This window comes from Gobius niger, assembly GCF_951799975.1.
Source record: "Gobius niger genome assembly, chromosome: 2".
NCBI lineage: Eukaryota > Metazoa > Chordata > Actinopteri > Gobiiformes > Gobiidae > Gobius > Gobius niger.
The window spans coordinates 14391558-14412792 of NC_136853.1; the positions used below are offsets into that span (position 1 = coordinate 14391558).

General features: G+C 40.6%; 1 protein-coding gene across 1 annotated transcript in view; it reads right to left on the bottom strand.

Annotated features, from left to right (window-relative positions):
• The window catches only part of ank1b (ankyrin 1, erythrocytic b), a 66815-nt gene that overhangs the window by 3017 nt on the left and 42563 nt on the right, over window positions 1-21235 (bottom strand). Inside the window, exons 13-39 of the mRNA XM_079551634.1 lie at window positions 20641-20739; window positions 20295-20492; window positions 20045-20143; window positions 19761-19859; window positions 19406-19603; window positions 19233-19331; window positions 18951-19049; window positions 18743-18841; window positions 18289-18381; window positions 18108-18180; window positions 16386-16406; window positions 14400-14523; window positions 14235-14298; window positions 14048-14160; window positions 13532-13756; window positions 12827-12981; window positions 12471-12682; window positions 9389-9593; window positions 9068-9164; window positions 8752-8980; window positions 6696-6824; window positions 5643-5762; window positions 5325-5409; window positions 4340-4414; window positions 4140-4271; window positions 3243-3401; window positions 2959-3030 (exon numbers count right to left, since the gene is read on the bottom strand). Coding sequence (XP_079407760.1) covers window positions 2959-3030; window positions 3243-3401; window positions 4140-4271; window positions 4340-4414; window positions 5325-5409; window positions 5643-5762; window positions 6696-6824; window positions 8752-8980; window positions 9068-9164; window positions 9389-9593; window positions 12471-12682; window positions 12827-12981; window positions 13532-13756; window positions 14048-14160; window positions 14235-14298; window positions 14400-14523; window positions 16386-16406; window positions 18108-18180; window positions 18289-18381; window positions 18743-18841; window positions 18951-19049; window positions 19233-19331; window positions 19406-19603; window positions 19761-19859; window positions 20045-20143; window positions 20295-20492; window positions 20641-20739 — 3373 coding nt within the window. The remainder of the gene's footprint in view (window positions 1-2958; window positions 3031-3242; window positions 3402-4139; window positions 4272-4339; window positions 4415-5324; window positions 5410-5642; window positions 5763-6695; window positions 6825-8751; window positions 8981-9067; window positions 9165-9388; window positions 9594-12470; window positions 12683-12826; window positions 12982-13531; window positions 13757-14047; window positions 14161-14234; window positions 14299-14399; window positions 14524-16385; window positions 16407-18107; window positions 18181-18288; window positions 18382-18742; window positions 18842-18950; window positions 19050-19232; window positions 19332-19405; window positions 19604-19760; window positions 19860-20044; window positions 20144-20294; window positions 20493-20640; window positions 20740-21235) is intronic.

Here is a 21235-nt window from a genome sequence, read left to right on the forward strand (position 1 = left end):
CCTCCAATTGCAATATGTTCCGTATAGAAAGTAGAAGTAGTGCCACATTGATCAGAATACACTGAGCTAGTATCGTTCCAACCCATTGGAGCAATTTGTTTCATGTTGTGGTAATATCATCTTGCTTGCTGTGGGAATTGCAAGTTACATCTGCTCTTGCAACTTTCGACTTCTGAAAGTGCAAAAATAATAATTTTAGATCGAAAAAACCAACAAACAAATAAACCAGCAACTGATGCACATCATTCCCAAGCAGCTCCCAGGCAAATCAGCCATTTAAACAAACGCCTGACGCACAAAACCCTTTCTCACAGACACACACACACAGCTGTAAGTACTGCTCTACTCCAACTTACAGTCGATCTGATGAATCAGTATTTTGTTATGCAAGGTGTAGTAATCTCAGAGCATAAACAAAGAAATGTATGCTTTCTGAGGAATGGTTTAACATTGAATGTGCTTAACATGGCATACACACAGTCACACAATGCACAGAATGACTAACGCTATTGGTACCAAAGTTTGCCTCGTATTCCAATCAAATTATCATTCATTTATTGCTTCTTCTCAGTCAAATGTTATTCCACATGTAATGACAGAACTGCAATGACACTGAAATATACGGTTAATGTCTTACATTTGTACATGAAATGGCCTGGTCTGTGAGTGAAGTCGGTGTGTGTGTTTCTGGGATGGTACAGGCCAGATGTGGAGAGGTGGCATCAGAATGGGATGAGGGGGTGAGTTGAATCTGGGTAAGGCTTTTCCTTCACTCCTACTTTCTTACACAAACAAATGTGTTACGGGTACATCACACGGTGAAGTACAATGCCCACGTAGACTGTTATGGCACATGGAAACACAGCACAGTACACCGACCACTGTATACACACACAGACACACGCACAACACCAGCTAAGTATCAGTTATTAAAACAAATAAAAAATGTTATATTGAACAACAGTGACAACTATTAGTCTCGAAGTGTGAAAAAAAACAACATCCACACACACTGCACTGACACAGACGCACACGGCACAATAACACACTACTGTCTTCAAATCAGGGCAAAACATCATGTTATTATCTGAAGAGAGACAAGGCTAGTTGTAAGTGAAATGCAAATATTTGCCATTACACGTGTCTACTGCAAACGTTTTATATGTATAGTTGGCGTTAATGCAAAGTGTGAGACATATACAGAGGGATTTAGCACCATCTAGTGGCACAAAGGCGATTTGCAACCTGATTTTTTGGTGTCGTTTCTTATCTACACATTTTTGTCTTGATTACAGAAACAGTATTTTTGCCCAATGATTGAAAACATTTCACGACACCACTGAGCCTTAAACATTGTGCGTTTCAGGGCTCACCGTGTATCACTTCAGAAACAAATACGGTTATTTAAACTAAAAAAAACAAAAAGGTTACATTTCCCTCATAATGCAGCATTGTACACTCAAATGTATCAAATGTATCGTGTGTTAGCATTTACACAGTGAAGTAAAGTCAAACACTGCGACATGCCATGCACATAAAGATACACAGCAAACTCAAACACACTATCTTATTAATCACATTCACTCTCATCTTAGAGTTGTCTCTTGGGTAAAATCAACTGTACAGACGGGGCTACAAATAGGAGAGTATGGCTATCTTAAAACACACAATGATTTCAAATGTATCATAAGTTGTATATTTAATCAATGTCTGTATTCTGTAGCTGAAGCGTTAAGTTCATCACCACACCCACATAAAGCAAGCACAAGATACTGTCATAGCGACTCATGCAGCATGCTCATGCACAGTGTACTTCTACACACAGAGCTGGACTAGGAGGAGGACCTCGCTCCACTGAACGAGGGAGGAGCACAGGAAAATAAGATGACGAGAGAAGGAGGCCCAGAGGTCAACATGAGGTCATATGAGGTCAGAGGTCGGACAGGAAGAGCTGTGAGGAAGAATAGCAGGAGAGGGGAAGAGGAAGAGGAGCGGGGCGGCTAGGAAGCAGATATGACATGTCACAGATTTAAAGGTAGACTGAGATTCTCCAGAGAAAAAGACAACTCTTCAGAGAACAGAAAACACAACTGAGCAGGTCTTTTTCTCTGGTAAAGTGAGAGAGAGAGAGGAGAGAGACAGAGAGACAGAGAGAGAAAGAAAGAAAAAGAGAAAGAGAAAGAAAGAAAGAAAGACAGCCAGAGCGAGAGAGACAAAGAATGAAGGCCCAGAGCTTAACCTTTTTACTATAGCGCCATTTTAAAAGCTTTACCATCCCAGACAAACACACACACGTGTGTACACCAACTGACTGCATCTAGAATATTTGCACAAATCCTGAAAATTACCAATGAAACTATTACAGATTAACAACATCAACATTGGCTACTTATTATATGTCAAGAGTTTCCGTCATCTGCCAATGTTATATTGCAGTGCCTTGTTTACTCGTTTAATGTTGCAGTGCAGTGTTTACTTACTTTGAATTTCTGTGTGTCTTTGTCTTGGTGCAGGTTTCTATTTAACACTTGCACTGAGATTAAGAAAGCTTAACATCCTTCATGATAGAAACCAAAGCAGGGATAAATTTAGTTTACCAGAGTGACTGGGCAGAATGAATGTGATCTTCACAGACTCCACACAAGCTGTGCAGTCACTAGTATTTGGATATTTTAAAAAGTCAGCAGTGCCAGGAGCCGTTTATGCATGAAAGGTTTTCCTCATATTGTGATAGAAACGTAAAAACCATCATGTTAGGGCTTAGGCATGAAGAGTGAATACTTCAACAGAAAATGGGTGTGTATAAAATGTGGCACAGTCTAACTGCATGCTGAGAGATATAGTAAGTTACGTCAAAGACTTCGCTCAGCTTTCAATACCATTACTTTGGGTTCATCATCATTGTCATTTGTACAAGAGCAGCAAACCATCATGCAGCCAAAAGTCCCCTCCACTTACCCCTTCTGAAAAACGGGGGCCTAATAACTCGGGGCTTGTGCACAAGGCGAGATGGCCTTGTGTCCGTGATCTCTTGTGGAGCAACAGAGACAAGGCAGATTGGCTGTTACCCACACTAGCTGACGCGCTGTATTTACTTAATGAACATAAAATACACAATACTGTCCTGAAAAGCTGTGTACAATATGTAGCATTAAAATCATCATCGTGGCTGTCATTATTATTCAAATCAGTTCCTTCCAATAAAAGGCTAATTGTGTTTTTGTGTTTAGGTCATTACATACCATTCAAGACACTGGGAGAGAGCAAAGTCGAATCTCTGTCACCAAGGCGACAGGCCCCCTCCTCTGAGGAAGCAGGAGCTACGGTCGCTGCCTGGCCCTCTATGGAGCTCACAATGTCTGCGCGGTCAATGTTCTTCAAAGCTGTGTACAGACTCTCCACTGATTTATGAGGGAAAGAGAAAAACAATGAATAGTAAATTACAGTTTCTATGTGTTCAAAGGACATAAAACTAAATTAGGACACCACCATATTGTATCATCAAAGTACCGTTGTATTAAATGAAGCAACATCTATATTTCGCCACATCACAAAAATATGCATCGCTGACTAAACAAAAATGCATGGAAATGTCAGAAGATAGAAGCAAAACGAAATTCAACTCAATAAGTTAGTTCCATTGTTTTGGTCCTGCTTTAGTGTTTGTTAAACTCATGCCCCTAGAGGCCATAAGCGGCACTGCAGGTGTCGTAGCATGTTGCAGTTTTTTACTCATTAATTGTCCGTGAGAGTAAATACTACGTTGACAGAAAAAATAAAGGGAGAGAGTGATATTGTACATCCAATGACACAATGGAGATTATTGTTTTCACTCAAACTTGGCTGTAAATACTGTTTAAGTGTCGCTAGCCCACAGTTAGCTTTGCCCATTAGCCTGTTATCTTCTTCTTCATGATTCTATTAGTGCGTATTGCGCCTCCGACCCAGTGCATGGAAAGTGGAAAGAGGAGATGAAAGACCCCCCAATCCTCCCATTAACACTTGTATTACCCCCAGAGGGGCTATGAAACGATTTATTAAGGTAAACAAGTTACAAGTTATTACTGCTTTAAGTCTTGTTTTGACAATTTGAGGAAAAAAACAAATTGCAAAGTTTTGTCACTTTTCACTGGACTCACTTTTAGCCCTTTTCCCCTCTCTACTGGCCCACAGATTCAGCAATGCCGAGCTCTGGTCGAGCAGTGAGTTCGGGTTCTCCACACGGATCCTGTTGACATCGTCGACTCCAAATAGCAGCTCACGCGCCAGCTCTTTCAGATGAAATTCAGAAGTAAGATGATATACTTTTACACCCATCTTTAATCAAAGAGTGACGTACCTGCCCAGCTCAAGCCCAGCTGCTCAGATATGAGGTTGATTTTAAGCTCCGTTCTCTCCATTGCATTAACAGCGGCTACAATAAAAAAAGGGGGGAAAAATGAGCAAAAAACACAAAGCAACTACTGGGTACATATTAGCATATTTAATCTTTTTCCCTTTTAGCTTAAATGTTAGCTGTTTTTTTTTCTTTACAATGTATTTTTTGTGTGAAAAGTTTATTGCATGCTGTATATACTAATACTTACCCTGTAGTAAGCATTGGCTTGTTGGATCGGCTCCCACAACATTGTTTTTGACTAAATATTTTTCAGGATTAGAAAACGTTACCAGTATAGGGGTTAGAATTGAGGGCTCATTCAAGTGCTCGTCCCATCTAAGTCACATTCAGTAATCATTACAAGGGACTCGAGTGCAATGTATAGCAGCGCTGTGTTTCATAGACAGAAAAGGCCTTCTCTTTCAAGCTGGCTAAAACCATTTGTTTTGTTTACGTCTGACAGGCCGTCTCCTCTGTCTAGCTCCACTGTGAGCTCCTGCCCATTCTCAGTGCAAAGCAACAGTGACCCTGCTACTAAAACTGCTGCCATGCCATCGGAAGTCACAGTGGAGACACCGGCACCATGCAAAACCGATCAAAGTCATTCATCAGGTTTCCAAGCTACCTAGACTACCGGAGAGCAAATATCGAAACTGCCAAGTGCCATGGAGCATTTAAGTTAAGATGAGAACTGTTAAACCTTTGGCGCACATTCAGTGTTTAAACTGCACTGCAAAGAGAACAGGGAACACTTTAGAGCAGCACACTGCATCCAAGGCTCAGTGTCTGTGCCATGCGTTGACCCAAGTCAGATCGAGGGAAGTATAGAGGGCAGATTGGGAAGCAGAGAGTTCTGGGTAAAGGGACAATGCAACATTCAAGGCCCAGCTCCACAGAGCTACAGTATATGTTGGCAGAGGGCCAGGTCAGGCAGAGCAGGACTTACCCACACCAGGCTCATTCAGGGCACTGTAGCGCTCTCTTAGAGCGAGAGGTGTTAAAGTCCGCCGCCGCTCCTCACTTCCAGCCACCTACAAATAACAGTTATTGTAAATAGTTAATTATTCAAATTAAACCTAAAACAAACACAAATATCTACCAGATTTACAACATTAGTTTTGATGTAACTATGTACTTTCATTGGAATGTAAACTGTGATTGTAAACATTGTAAACATAGAAAATACCCTCAGTGAGAAGACACACCTCTATTTTTATAGAAAGGTCCAAGAACAAAGGTTTAGGGATGTGCACCAGCTACATACCTTGACACAAGGCGGCATGGCTATGTTGAGGTTGCACAGTACATGCTGTGCATCTTCATACTTGGTGCACTTCCGCAGGAAGGACAAAAACCCTGTAGCGTCTTTATTACTGTCTCTGACCTGATACACAAAAATGAAAGAAAACCAAGCAAAAATGTGCAGACAACAGAAAGTTTAAATCAAATTTTAGACATTGAATGGGCAAAAATAAATGTGAAAATTTTCAAAATAACAAAGACGTAGAACGGAAAGGTAAGGAAAACAAAGGGAATGAAAAAAGAAACAGCATTAGACAAAGTTTTAAACCTTTGGCTTGTGGAACAGTTACATGGACAAGAAGCAGGGGAAAAGCAGTCCACAGGCAGGCGAGTGGGAAAGATTTACCTGCACTCTTTACCTGGACGTCTGTCAGACCAGACATTACAGAGTGACCGTGAGAGAGAGAAAGAAAGACAGTGAGACAAACAAACGGACAGCCGCAAGAACAGGAGGCAAGCCCACAGAGTGAGGGAGTCACATACATGCAACAGTTACCCCAGAAGTGACACTAATATAGCACTAGAGACATGGCCTATCTGCTGATGATACACACAAACACAGAGAATAGAAGAAGGCAGGCAACTTATACAGCACATTACTAAAATGTCGCACATTCATTCAAAATATTGACTCTAAAGTCAATCGAGAAATTATGCCAAACTAGACCTAATACATACAAGACAGTGGTTAATTTAAAATGCACATTTAAGTGCTACACAGGTTTACATTTTTAAATATTAAGTAGACACGGGCAATACATGGTAAGAAAACATGTGTATACAGTACAATAAAAACAATGTTATATAAATTCTATATGAATAATATACCATAGCGTCTAAAGTTTAGCTTAGCTGTGATGCTTGATGTGAGAAGCCACGAAAACACACGTCACAACAAAGTGAGAGACAGAGGCTATCTGAGATGAGGATTTGTGATAGACTGTCTTCACCAATGACAAAGAATGGCACCACTTTTGTCATGCTTAGACCTGAGAGCAGAGAGACACAAACAGACCTTGACAGAGACAGGCAGTCTGTTATCTCTGAAGGCCTGGAAGCTGAAGCTCCGCGGCTGCTGTGTTGCCTTTCTGATGGGCACCAGGTTCCCAGAACACTCCAAATGCAGTGGCATGCCCTCCATTAGCTGGCAAAGGTATTAGTGAATATTAGAGAAGGTCAGTCAATCCTGTCGAGCAGCTAATGCACACACAAACCATTATTGGATTAATCTAAAAGCATCGGAAAGTGCAAACATCCACCAGGACTGGTCCCGATGGATTTAAAATGTTCATAATTATATAATGTTCTTCTTGGTAGAGAGAAAAAAAAAAGATTTTAGTTTTCAATAATAAGTCCTGAGAGTGTGATTTGAGCTGTGACTGATATTCAAAAATAAAAAAATTCAGTTCACAGCAGGGCACAGACTAAGAGAATAATGTTTGAGATTGAGAGAAGACTGTAATACACGGATGCTTCTAAACCAGGGGTTCTCAGTTATGCCGCAGAACAAGTCCAGGGATGCAGTGGGAAAAGATGATTCATATGACGAATCCAAATGAAGTGAAATTATCAAATATCATTAAATTGAATTGTTGGAATTCACCTGTAACCCAATAAGATACTAGTTTAAGTTGGTTTTGCCATGAAATACAAACAAAAAACAAAAAAGTTCCCATGGAAAGATTGAAACAGTTGAGATTTTAACATTTCTCTTTTTTGGCTTAAATCGGCCCATGGACGGCTGAGAAACATCCTGTTAAAAGAACCAGACTCTTTAAATGCACACGCGATAATAAGCGATCGATCTGCAGAAACATGCTTCAAAACATGTCAACAAGGTTTCCCTTGAATTTTGACTTGAAAAGGAGGTATTTAGGCATTTAGCCTCTTCACATAACGTTTGTGCCTGTGCTGAGAGGAGAGAGGAGGAGCAGGGCCAACTTTCTGTTTTGCACTTTTCTGCGTATTCTGCAACACACTGATAATTATGATTTTTATTTTAAGCTGAATATGTTTTATTTATGTTGGAAATGGAGATACAGTATTTACAAAACAGTACAATTTAGGCCATTGGTGTTTTTTCACCAGCCTGGGCTAAACAAGGATCCTAAAAGATTTCAATCTGGCCTTTGACTAGAATTAAGCAGCTGCAGTTTATATGGATTATTTAATAAACTTTTTTTTTAAAAAGGTTATTGTGGCCAATACAACCTGTATCCTCCCATCATTGTTCCTGAATTAAAACAGCTCTTTTCATTGAGACACATTATCACATAATACAGCGGGGGGGGGGGTTGGGCAGACTGTAGGAAGCTCATGTAGGGGTGCCCCGGAGCTGTTCTAAACTACTACACAAATCTCAATATATCTCAAGAAATGTTTGTAGAGGTCTAAACTACAATGTGTGTACGTTTTATACACAATGTAACCCTGTTGAGCCAAGATAGTGCATAATCTAAATAATTGCAACCCTTCAAATTGTGTTTGGATTTTCTTTAAGATTATTGACCTGTAGGTTTCACTAGACAGGACAACAGGGTGAAAAAAAAGAAACAAAAAAGAAACTAAAATAAAAACAGTTACTTATACATTTGTAATTAATGAACATGAGTAAAATTAACTTTTAAAGGTTAGTACTATCAGTGGACCAGCAGCACACACAATCCTGCGTGCTTCATGGACTTTATCCCTTGCATTCTGCATTGATATATATTGTAGGAACCAGAATATTAATATGGAAGGAAACAACCCTTTTGTATCGTGAATGAGTGTGAATGAGTGTAAATTGGGGTGAAGGGAGGGAGGCAGGGAGGGTGAAAACAGGGTGAAAAGGGGGCAGCAGCGTTATCTACTGGACTATCAGCTGCACCAAGAGTAGTTATTTCCACTTCCCATGCACTAAGACAGAACTAGAACCTGCAATAAAAGTACAACTCAATGACTTCTAAACAGTCTCCATCAACCAAATGATGGTCGTGACTCAAACAAGTCACTGTTTGAGTCACATGACCACACCCTTCCACCACTATTTTCTTTTTTACTCTTAACCGTTTCTTAAGTCTCTGGTTTACCTCGATGTCTCGACTACGCGCCACTTCCGTGAAGTTCTCATGCAGTTCCAAAGTTTTATCCATTTTATCATCAGTCATGCAGTAACAGCGCAGCCGCCCCTCTCTTGCTTCATTCATCTTCGCAAAAATAACAAACTTGGCCATGTAGGGGACAGACATCAGCTCTTTGTACAGCAGGTTAGAAAAAGTCACAACTTCCGCTGTGCGTGGACAATCAGCCAACCAGAATCTGTGAACATGCATTCAAATAAAAAAAAATATATATTATTGAGATTATTATGTGAGGACAATAATTCAGTTGTGAAAAGGCGCTCACCTGGCAGAAACATTTGTAGTGAAATTGGCACAATGATTTGCATACATCAGCTTTGTGGTTCCAGTAATGTCCTCCCATTGAGCTGGAGCTGTCCCGCCTATACAGAAAAAAAACATGAAAAAAGGTAACTTGATTAAAAAATGTCCTCCATCCACAGTCTGCACTGAGAGCGTCTCGCCAAAACAAGCTTTTTATACAGGATAAAAATGCTGCTCGAGGCGAAAGGTGCGACATTGACAACCCAGTACAGATGACGCCTTGGGGAAACCTTTCTCTATGACAAAACGAGTACAAGAATAAACAAATGTGTCTAACTCGCACCGATGACACTGCACAGGAGCCGTAAGCTGGTCGTGTCCCCCTCCCCAGCGTCCCGGGGACTCTCCCTCCAGGACGGGGGCAGTGGGATGCGTAGGCCAATTGGACGATGGAACTTGCGTCTCCGCGGCTCAATGGTCACGACCGGGCTGAAAGTTGCCTGGTTACCAAGCTGCCGTGTGAGGAGCTCATCAGGGATTGGCTGCGCCTAAAAGAAATGCGGCATGGAAAATGTTATTACAGTAGAATATCTTCATGTAAAAGGAGACAAAAAGTTTAGATAACACTGTATAATAGACCGGTGTGTTCAGGAAGTATTTATGCCCCTCTATTTCATTGTACTGTATGTCATTATGTAGAAGTCTGACACCTCAAATGTCTTGGATACGAAGTAATTTAATTGAATATACTATCTATGTTTATAAATATGACAGAGCAATAAAATAGTTGTGCAAATTTTGTAAAAGAAATGGATACACAATTTGAGCTTTTCTTTGTGTTTTTTGTAGGTTATTCAGTAGGGCTGGGCTCAATATATGGTAACGGAGATACATAGTTATGGAGTATGTGACAATACACGTATCGTATCTTGGCCCCTGTATCGTGATACGCCAAATATGTTTGTCTAACATTTTATTCAGAGCAAATCACAACATGCACTCTAACTCCAATAAAAGGATTAAATTGCACCCTGAGCTTATTCAGCATAATAAAAACCTTCATTTTGTGTGCCTATAACAGGGGTGGGCAATTCATTTTTGTAAGGAGCCGCATGAGAAGCCTGAATAGAGTTGGCGGGCCGCACCAACAATAACTCAAGCTTATTCTACTCAACTTTATCCTATTGTACATTATTTCTAAATGGTGTATTTTGAATAGCTGATACCAACTGTTATTTAGTAGTGGTATTTTCTGTAAATATTTAGTCATATCAAGCCAGGCATTTGTGTGCATCGTTTTTTAGGTTATTCAATTTCAAATCCTCGTTTACTTTACCATCACACTGAAAGCACATCTGCGCTTCCTTCAAACAGAATTTGTGGGAAATGAAGTGATAGCAGGGGCCTCCAAGTAAATTTCCCTGGGGGTCAAAATATATCTGGAGTGTGTCACAAGTCTCTGCTACACTGTAGTCAATTTTCATTCACTCCACACTCGATGGCGATAAGCTACTATTGTAGCCACAGCCAGTTCCCATGTGGCTACAATGTGTTGTTTATATCCTGAGCTCTCATTATGTCAGTGCCCTCTGCTGGACACATGTGGAATTCTCTCCTTTTATTTCTTATTTAAGCTGCCCCCTAGTGGTTGGAGTGAGCATTCTGGTAATAACTTAAAAAAAAAAAAAAAAAAACTCCACACAGGAACGGGCTAAAGACTGCCTTTTTTTTAAACTCAGGAATCTATGCCCTACAAGTTGCGGGATTTAATCATCTTCAGCCCGTGGGCCGAATGGAGGGGCCTCCCTGCTTATAGGCCAGACCTGGATCTTATAGGCCCAGGTCTAAAAGATCTAGGTCTGGGTCTATAAGATCCAGGTCTTATAGGCCCTCTATTGCAATAAGCTTGAATCATGAAACTGATTGGATCATAAAGTTTAGATAACACTGTATAAAATTGGTTCCTTGATGAAAAGTGCTTTGAGTGCCTATCAGCAGCCCTGTATCGGGAAAACATATCGTATCGTGAAGGCAATACCCAGCCCTAGTATTCAGTTTGGATTTTTTACCAATGCCAATGACGATTTTATTATCAGTCTGCAACATAATTAAACAGTGATAATTGAAAGAGGACTGAACACTTTCTGAATCCACTGCACTAAAATGACTCTAAAAGTGAAGCAAAGTAAAGTGAACACCACCAACACTCAGCCCAGTCCAAATCACACACAACCAAATCATATGTCACATCTCACCCAACTCAGATCAGTGCACCAGCCTGGTCAGTGTGGCTCACAACTTAAATCTGGCAACTGAGGAATGAAGAATGGCTGGATAAGAAACATAAACAGAGCAGCGTAACCAATGAGCATGCAAAACATCAGTGCAGTGACACAGAGCAAAACATTTATAAGTGTCAACTAAAACTGAAAACAGGACAAAGAATAATATACGTCATGGAAAACAAAAACCTGCATGTGGTGCTTGAGGAAATGGAAAATTGTTTTGACAAATTGGCTCTTTATGGCAGATGCATGAGTGGATGACGGTGTAAACTAGCAGTAAAACACACAAACAAAACAGACTAAAACTGGTCATGTATGTAGTTCCTTTGCTTTCATATAAATCAAAGCTGTTTGGGATTCCTTGACATTGTTTTCAGTGTTACTCCTCCCCCAAAGATCATCCATGTGGACCAAACACAGGCTGATAAACCTGCCTTTTATATGGGCATTTTTGGAGCTTATCATGAACTGACATGTTTACGTACCAGATTTAAACATTTCAAACAGTGACACTTAGGCTTACAGTATGTCATTTTGTCTGTCTACAGTTAAACACATTATAATTAAAGCAACCTTTCAACAAGTTACTCTTAAAACTGCACTACCCATTTCCTCCCGTTTTTAAATGGTATAAATCCAGAGGTGGTTGAGCATGAACTGTGGCCAAAACTCAAACACAAAACATGTATTATGGTGGCAAAAGATATCAAAATGTAAATAAATTAGAACTATGACCACAACTACAGTAAAGTACAGTGGTACTGGACTGTCTGTAGTCATGTTTGCTGAAACCACATCCCGACTTTATGAATGATTGCACCATTTTCATGCTCCACTGACTCATTTGTCATAGTGACAGGCCTTCACTGTGGAGATGTTGGCTGTGAAGACTGAAATATCTGCCCCAAAAGAAGTCCACATGTAAGCGTCTGGCACAGTCCACTGCGCCAGGCTCAAAGTAAGCTGTTTCAGGATGTCACACAGCTGTCCCCAGTGTTTCGTGAAACGCGGCAGATTGTTTGTACTGGAACCAATGTATGTAGTGAGCAAATGGTCTGAGCAGAATCCAAAAGATGTTCAACGGATGTTTTTTTGCTGATTTTTACTCTAGACATTTCACTTTTCTCTCTGTATACTCGCCTGCAGCCCCAGTCTCACTCTCTTGGTCACCGCGGTCTCAGGGAAGATGGCCTCAACGTGAGGAACCAGTTTACAAGTGAGCCGGCCGCCCTCTGGGCCAATCAGATCGCTCTCCTGCTGAATACGAGAGACCACCGCAAAGTAAAGAGGGAAATCTGTGGAGATTATCCTTCGAATTCGTTTCTTCTCAAGCTCCTCTTGACTTTCCAAATCTGAAAATACAAAAGCAATGGATTTCAAATGGCACAACAAATACATAATAACAGAGAAAAGAATGCAGCCTGTAGACCATAATTCAACATTAAAATGTACTTAAAACTGTATGCCCAAGAGTAACATATTTCAAAAACACCAACCTTCATCCATGCCATTCAAAATGGTTTCCAGCACTTCGTCACCATAGCGATTGCGGTGCTCCTTCCACACTGAACCATTTTCACTTCGGAGAACCACAAGCTCACGGTCCCCATGACCGAGTGAAGCAAAGTGTGGGATTTCCACAATCACCGGTCTTCAAATGAAACAAAAAAGATAAACAGAGTGGGATTCAAACACATCTTTTTTTAGCCCTAGTAAATAATGAATGACACACAGAAAGTTGTGCTCACGACGTTCTGGATAAAACTGTCTTGATTTCATGTGGAGAGCACATTTTGCTAAGGGCTTGCCTTATATCTAATGCATTTAAGTACTTTTAAAGGACAATCAAATGTTAGTACTTGAATAGTTTCAATACTATTTTTGGTAGACAGAGAAGACTTTGAAATTTGTGCTAGTTTTTGTGTCATGAGGTCAGGAATCAGAGATAATTACCATGGACCTGGTCAAAAACATTAGCATTAGGTTATGCAGATGACATTCCAGTGTGAGAGAAGCAAAGCAAACAAGTCCATAGCCTTTATACGTATACAGGTTTAATAGATATTTAGAATTCAAAATAAAACATTCTGTCTTTTGGATGGTCAAACGTCCTCAAAATGGTGGCCATGAAGAAAAGGAAATGTGACTCAAACCCATCCATAGTCCCTTTAAAATGTTCAAAGAAAAACCATCTCACTAACCCAAGAAACTGCATGCTGGAAGGCCCCAGGGAGATGATGCGACTGGCGAGTCCCTCCCCTTCCACCAGAGGCGGAGGGGTGGTGAGCTTCTGGGGCTTGACCAGGCGACAGGTGATGCGTGTGGGGGCGGCGCAGGTCCGAGGAGGAATGATGACGCGCAGCCCGTGATGTCTGCTGCCTCGCATGGAGCCCCCTCGAGCGTCCACCATGAAGCTCACCAAGAAGCTTAACAACAAATCAACTCACAATCAAATTTTTAAATATTTTCATTTTTTACTAAACCATTTGAACTCACTGCTATATTCAAACAAAACTCAGAAGTTATTGTTTTTTTCCCACAGAACATTTAGTCAAAACAAGACTTAATAAATTAGAATCAAAGCAAGACCGGTGCTATCTCAGGAAAAGTATGACAAAAACTTGAACACATTTTTAATCAAGCGTGTGTTTTTTTAGGCTGTATGAGCAAATAAAGTGTACATTACAGGCAGATGGAGAACAGCTTTTGTCACTCACCCAGTATGAATCGGGCTTGCCACGGGGCTGACATTATCTGAAGTCTCTGTGGCAGGACTGCTCGGGATAAGAGAGTCTTCGTCATACTCCTTTGGCAGTGGAATGGGAGTGTGCTATAGTCATGGAAAAAAGGACGTTTTAAAGAAATCTATATGTTTATCAGACACAATAAATGTTTTTCATTAACCTGATCTAGTAGAACTGTCTCAGGAGAAACACAAGGTATTCTGGGAATAGCAGGAGAGTAAGGCCTACAAAGCAAAACAGTGCATTAAACACAAATCATCTTTAAAGGGTGTGATAGCTTTTTTTCCCCCTCTGAAAGCAAACACATTGAATTCATTTCGCATACGTTGTGCCCATGCCGCCTTCAAAGTCTCGCAGGGTCTTCTTCGGAGAAAGAAAGTCATCATCTTGGTCCTTGAAGTCATCAAGTTTTAAATAGCGAGCGCCATCCATCCCAAGCAACTCATCACCTGTAGGAGATGAGACATCAGTAACAAAAGGGAAGGACAAGCACCGAAAAGGTCAAATTATTCACAGTTAAATGACAGGGCCAGGGACAGTAGGGCAGGTTCTGTCCACTCTTGTATCAGACTTTGTTTATAAATCACACACAGCTGTAATAAACTGCTGCTGCGTCTTTGCTCAATCAATTGCAAATTTATGAATCTAAATTTAACTTGAAGTGGATTTATTTTATCCTTCTCATCCCTTCACCTGCTTGACGAAACAGAAAAAAAATGGTTATAAGGCAGACATTTTCATTAAAGCAATGGTTTACCAGACACATTCATGGAAACTGAGGGGTGAGAGTAATCGGCTGACAAAACAGACACTGTCAACACAGCATGGTCGGTACACTGCAAAACACCTGGTGAACATGCTCATATATGAGGTGAGAGTTGTCTCTGTACAGAAGGAGAAATCCAATTAATAAAAGAATAACATAAAAGTAATGGACATAAACAAAATGGTTATTCACTGGTAAAATGGCTGTAAGTGGGTACTTGCATATTCAACTTCAAAGATGTATTATTAAAAACAAACAGACTTGATATTGGTGCGTATTTGACCTTTTAGAGACCCAGCGGCCGTATGGGTTTCTGGTCGGTTTTCTCTGCTGTTGGAACCATCTCCTGCGTAACCGCGGCGATGGTTTCAACAGCAGAGAAAACTGACCAGAAACCACCAAATAATGCACCTTTAAGTTAATAAAACTTGATTGATTGAAAGATTTATATTGTACATAAAATCTAAAAAAAAGGGGGGTGTTGTGAATAATTATGTATTTGCAACATGCTTTATTCATGAGCACAAAACAGTTTTTACTGGAAATGAACGGGTCAATACTGTCATGTTAGAACTAAACAAAAAGGTCAAGTACTGAAATACAGCGATACATACTGATGACAAAAGTAATTCCTCATAATTAGGAAACTGTTGATGGGTGTTCAGCAGCACATTTGGGACAGACAAGTGAAGAAGTTGTTTTTAGAATGCCTTGCCCAACAAAGCCAAAGGGACACTAATTGGAAGTCAGTCAGATTATGTTTTTTTCAGAAATTCAAAGATCTTTAAATGTATATTTTGCATGAGTAAAGATTGTTTCATAACAGACATGTTTACTTTATATTTAAAGGTACTGGCTCTGTTAGGCAGTTTAAAGGGATATTTGTTGGATTTAAAAAATAATGTTCAGGGCTCTCAAGGCTCAGGCATTGGCTTTGAGACACACACATTTCACCTCAACCCCTGCAAGACTTTGAACTGCATTATAGCAGCAAACAAATCAATCTGATCAGCTAGAAGCTTTTCCTCACACACTTTAAGCTCTGCCCCCCATCAGGCTTTGGTTTGTGTCGCCGGTTTGAGACCATGATGTTGCTGCACAGGCAAAAACGGGATAAAGAATATTCTATTTGTGCAACAAGGTCTTCTGACTGCTGCAGATAAGACTCAAAATCAAACATTTTGCACCAAAGCTGACGCGTTGTCCAAGTGTGCTAAGCTATCAAATGCACTAATCATGTTTTTGTTGATGTTTGAATCTTGCACTAATGCAATGATCAAAACCTGAGAGCCCTGAAAATGTTATCAATCTCTCAGTAATGAGTCCACGGACAGATGTGCAGTGAGTGCTAAGAATAAAGACATGAGATTAAAAATAAAACATTAATAACAGACGTTTGTACAATAGTAAGAGCAAAAGTCGAAAGCAGTTACAGGAACGAATCAGAAAAACAATTAGTGAAGCAGACCAAAAAAATGACATTGCAATGAAGGCACGAGTTTAGCGACTGGACTGAACAATTCAATAATGCAGACACAATCCTACCTAACGTTAGCTGGGCAACTCCTACAAAACAAATGGAAAACTATATTAAAACATGTCCCAATATTAGGCAGGCCTGCAATTAAAGTGGATAAATCATGTATTAAAGTTGCTTTAGGCTCATCAACATTGATAATTTCACACCTGATCTGATCTAAATGTATGTGTGTAATGGATAAGACACTCTTCTCTTATAAGCATCTCATGTGTTGCAGCTCAGATTGAGAGCTGGTGATGATTTAAGGGCTTTGAAATGTGGAGGACTCTTCCGGATGTATAGAGCTCCCAAATGTGATGTGAAAAAAGCTAATATTTCTTGGTCCATTGTATAAAAAGACAACAACAATGGAGATATTAAAATATATTAGAACTTGATAACATTCAATCCCGAATTCTAAACCCATAAAAAATCCCTTAAATACAGACTGGGGTGCGCTTTTTTGTAGAGGAAACAATTGACCTTTCGCAAAATCCCGCCCCAAGACAGTCATTGTCCAATTATACCTTACAGAGACTGTCTCTCCCATTCCTTAGCCAAAAAGCAAGCTATAGAACAGCCCTGTTTACCAAGCGTCTTGTCATTTGCCAAGAGTTTCATGAGCTGTCGTTGCTAGACATATTCACATAAAAGCTGTTTCTGCCTCGATTGTATTTGAGAGAGTGGTACTGTTGCCTCGTTACTTGTACTGTTCACTTTGTTTAAATGTATTCCTCCACTGCACATTCCAACCCATTTTGCTTCGATCTGGAAGATATTGCACTGGTATTGCACCACAAAGAGTCACTAACACGTCGTCCTCCTCCATTATAACACACATAAAGCTCCACTCCTTGGTGGGGCTAGCAAACAATTGGCTTTTGCGAAAGGTCAAGAATGTAAACAGGATTACTCAAAACCTGCGTGTTTATGAAGGAACAACTTTAAAGCAGTACTAAGTAACTCATGCCCCTAAAGGCCATAAGCGCCACTGCAGGTGTCGAAGCATGTTGCGGTTTTTTACTCATTAATTGTCCATGAGAGTAAATAATACACTGACAGAAAAGACAAAGGGAGAGCGGGATATTGTACATGCAATTACACAATGGAGATTATTTTTTTCACTCAAGCTTTCCTGTAAATACTGTTTAAGTGGCGCTAGCCCACACTTCGCTTTGCACGTTAGCCTGTTAGCTTCTTTTTCGTGATTCTATTAGTGTGTATTGGGGCAATTGTTGCAATTTTTTTATCTGAGACAACAGGGGGAGTTGAAAGACTCCCAAATCATCACATTAACACTTGTATTACCCCCAGAGGGACTACGGAAAGGATTTATTAAAGGGACTAGATTCAAGTTTGCCATTTTATATTCACTACTGCCACCTCAGGTCATACATGTAATTGCACCTTCTATATTAAGCTCGTGCATGACGGTACATCGGACCCGAAGTAACAACTTTTTGAGTGACAGTGCAGGATTTTAGAGGCAGTTGTGGTGAACAGATCTGGGCTCATTCAACATCTTAGCACATTGCTGGAACAAGTAGGAGAATTTTTAAACTCTGTATCGTCCCTTTAAGGTGAACACGTTACTTCGTACTGCTTTAAAACATGGTTTAAAGTTTTTTTGTTTTGTTTTTAGCACAGCTTGGCCATGCATTCCTCTGGTTAATCCACCTGTCAGGCTACAAGTCTTAAATAGGAAAAACACATCATTGAATCTTAACTACAAATTTGAAATATCCTACCTTCATCCTCCGAAACGTCCAATATCTCATCGACCGTCTCTGGGAAGCTCATACGATGCTTTTCTGCGGTTATCTAAACAGGGTAATCAAGCAAATCACTTTCAAATATAGAAACTCTTCTCAATGAAATACTACAGAGTGTGCGTCAGATATATATTGGATGCCCTACTGAGCTCCTCACCATGGAGACTGACTCCTCTGTTACCAGCTTCAGCACATCAATGACAGAGATGTAGCCCAGTCGCTTGGCAATGCCGAGGGGAGAGGTGCCATTCTGATGTGAGAAATAACCATTTTTATCACAATATCTGGGTCATCATCTGTGCATCTAATGTAAAGGTTGTGTCACGAGTCATATCTTAAAATCAAGATTCAGCCACGGTGCACATTTTAAACACGTTTGAGCCAAGACTGAAACATGAACTGCTACGATAATAAAGAGATGGTGTAGATTACAGAACAGAGGTCTATCGGGTTACAAGGTTTTAAACATCATAGTAAGGAGATGAGATATTTCATTGTATCTAGGTGTGTGACGTGTCAGTTAGATGAGCCTTGATGCTATCTAGTGCATACTTCTGACGTTTTTAGAGGATAATAATACGTAAAACATGTAGAGTTATGCAGAGTCTTACTGAAGTTATTTCATTTGGTTGAGCTCCATGTTTCAACAACAAGGTTACGATATCGGTGTGCCCCTGCTGAGCGGCTTGATGAAGAGGAGTGTAGCCCATCTGGGAAACAGGACACATTTGCTTTCCAGTATACGTAAATATGGTGTTTTCAAAAAATGCTGCACACAATTAAGGAAGAACACACCCTATAGTGAATGTGATCACTTACCCGTGTCTTGCTGTTTACATGTGCCTGCTGCTGAAGAAGAAACTTCACCAATTTGATGTTGCCATAGTGACAGGCCACATGGAGAGGCGTGTAGCCCATCTATGGGAATGTATAAGACACTGATGAGAAGCCTGTATTGGCCTCAAAGTTTACAACATGCTCCGTCGAAATAATAAATCCGATCCTCAAAGCACAAGAGGTTTTTATTTCATCGAAGTAGCTCAGTGGAGACAAAGGTTGATGTATTCCAGACCCAAGGTGAGTCGGAACAGCACAACATACCCGAGAAGCAGCATACACAGACGCCCCATGTTTGACTAATGCATCTGCAATTCCCACGTGGCCTTCTTGGGCTACAAGATGCAGAGGAGTCAGTCCACTCTGGAAAAGAAAACAGCAGAAATGAGTTTATCCTTGATTCGATGGCACAAAATGGCGGCGTTTAGTTTGTCCACCTTGTTTCCCAGGTTAACATTGGCCTGTTTGGAGATGAGCAGAGCCACCATGTCGGGCCGCCCTTCTTGTGAAGCCAGGTGAAGGGGCGTGATGCCTTGGAGGGACTCGGAATTTGGCGATGCCCCATTTTGCAACAGGCAACTGGCCACCTCCATCTGGTTTTGTTTGGCTGCTATGTGCAAAGGAGTGTAGCCATTCTGAAAACAGGAACACAGCAAAATCAATAATTACGTTTGTCTTGGCACTTCATAGCACCTGTGAAAAGTGTTTTGCAATTCAATTCAAATGTCTAATTCGGTGGCCGGTTATGTTGCCCAGAATAAACTGGAGGACACTCAAATACAACCATCTTACTCGGGCAGTGCTGTGTGCCGATCCTCCATTGCTGACCAGGAGTTTGACAACATCCAAGTTGTTGTGATGGACGGCCACATGTAGTGGTGCCAGACCATTCTGTTAAACACACAGACGCATGCACACATATAAAAGCCCACTTCAACAGACAGCAGGGCCAAAACATAGAAAGTACATTTACATATGAAACATTCAGGCATGTGGCTTTATCATCCCAAACAGAATACTTTACAGTAAGAGCATTATTTCTGTTGAATTGAGAACGGGGTCACAGATTAACTCACCTTTCCAGCAGCATTTGGGTTGGCTCCTCTTTCAAGAAGGAGCTCAGCCACATCCACCTTTCCATATTTAGACGCTACATGGAGGGGAGTAAAGCCTTTCTGTTAAGATAATAGAAACAGCATTTCATTAGTTACACTGCGATACTGATAATATGACTGCAACAGCTGCATGATTGTGCTAAATAATATAACGCAAGCAGCACTGTTTCAACGAGAGATAACATGACAGTAATACTTGTGTTGATGTTACCTTCGTCATCTTTGTTTGTTGAGCCCCAGCGTCCAGCAGTATTCTGATGGTGTGGACATGTCCCTCTCGAGCGGCGATGTGCAGAGGAGTGTGTCCTGCTGTTGTTGCTGAGTCGGGACTGGCCTTGTGCTCCAAAAGCAGTTTTACCAGCTCCTTATGGCCCATACGGGCAGCACAGTGGAGGGGCGTCTGGTCATCCTGAACACAGTAAGCATAGTGTATGTTTAAGCACAATTCATCAAATAAATATGTGAATGGAAACACCGAAATAGATTTGCTACACACATTCTCCAAATGTGTAAAGGACTTTTTTTAAATAGAGAATTGAAAACAATACATCTCATACCTTTGCCTTTGCATCTACTTGTGCTGCATTTTGCAACAAAAATTGGGCAACTTCACAGTGTCCTGCTCTTGAGGCCATATGAAGCGGCGTTTCCACTTTCTATTTGGATTGAAAATGAAATACACAGGAAAATAGAATTTACAATTGTGTGGAACCATGTATAATTACACAATATTAATGAAAGTTGTAAAAATAAGGAGCGCTTCTGCAGGTCCCAAAAGTGTGAAAAAACTTGTATACGACGAGTGCTCTTCCAAGAAGCCGGAAATACAGAAAAGCAGAAGGGGCTGGCTGATGATGTCAATGTGTTAAATGCAGTCAAAAAGTATCCGAGGCACCCCGTGGTACCAAACATTAAAAGTTCTTTATTATAGGCAAGGCAATTTTATATCTGTACCGCCTATTTCGTACATAAGGCAACTCAATGCGCCTTATACATGGACAAAAAAAACACACATTTGACAAACATGTCTTCATCAGGGCAATTTTGTGAATGAACACAGGTGTGTTAAATACTCATGTGGAAGGCATCACATGACCCTCTAGAAAGGTTTCTGGTCCTGATGGGATATCATGAGGATAAATATGTATACTG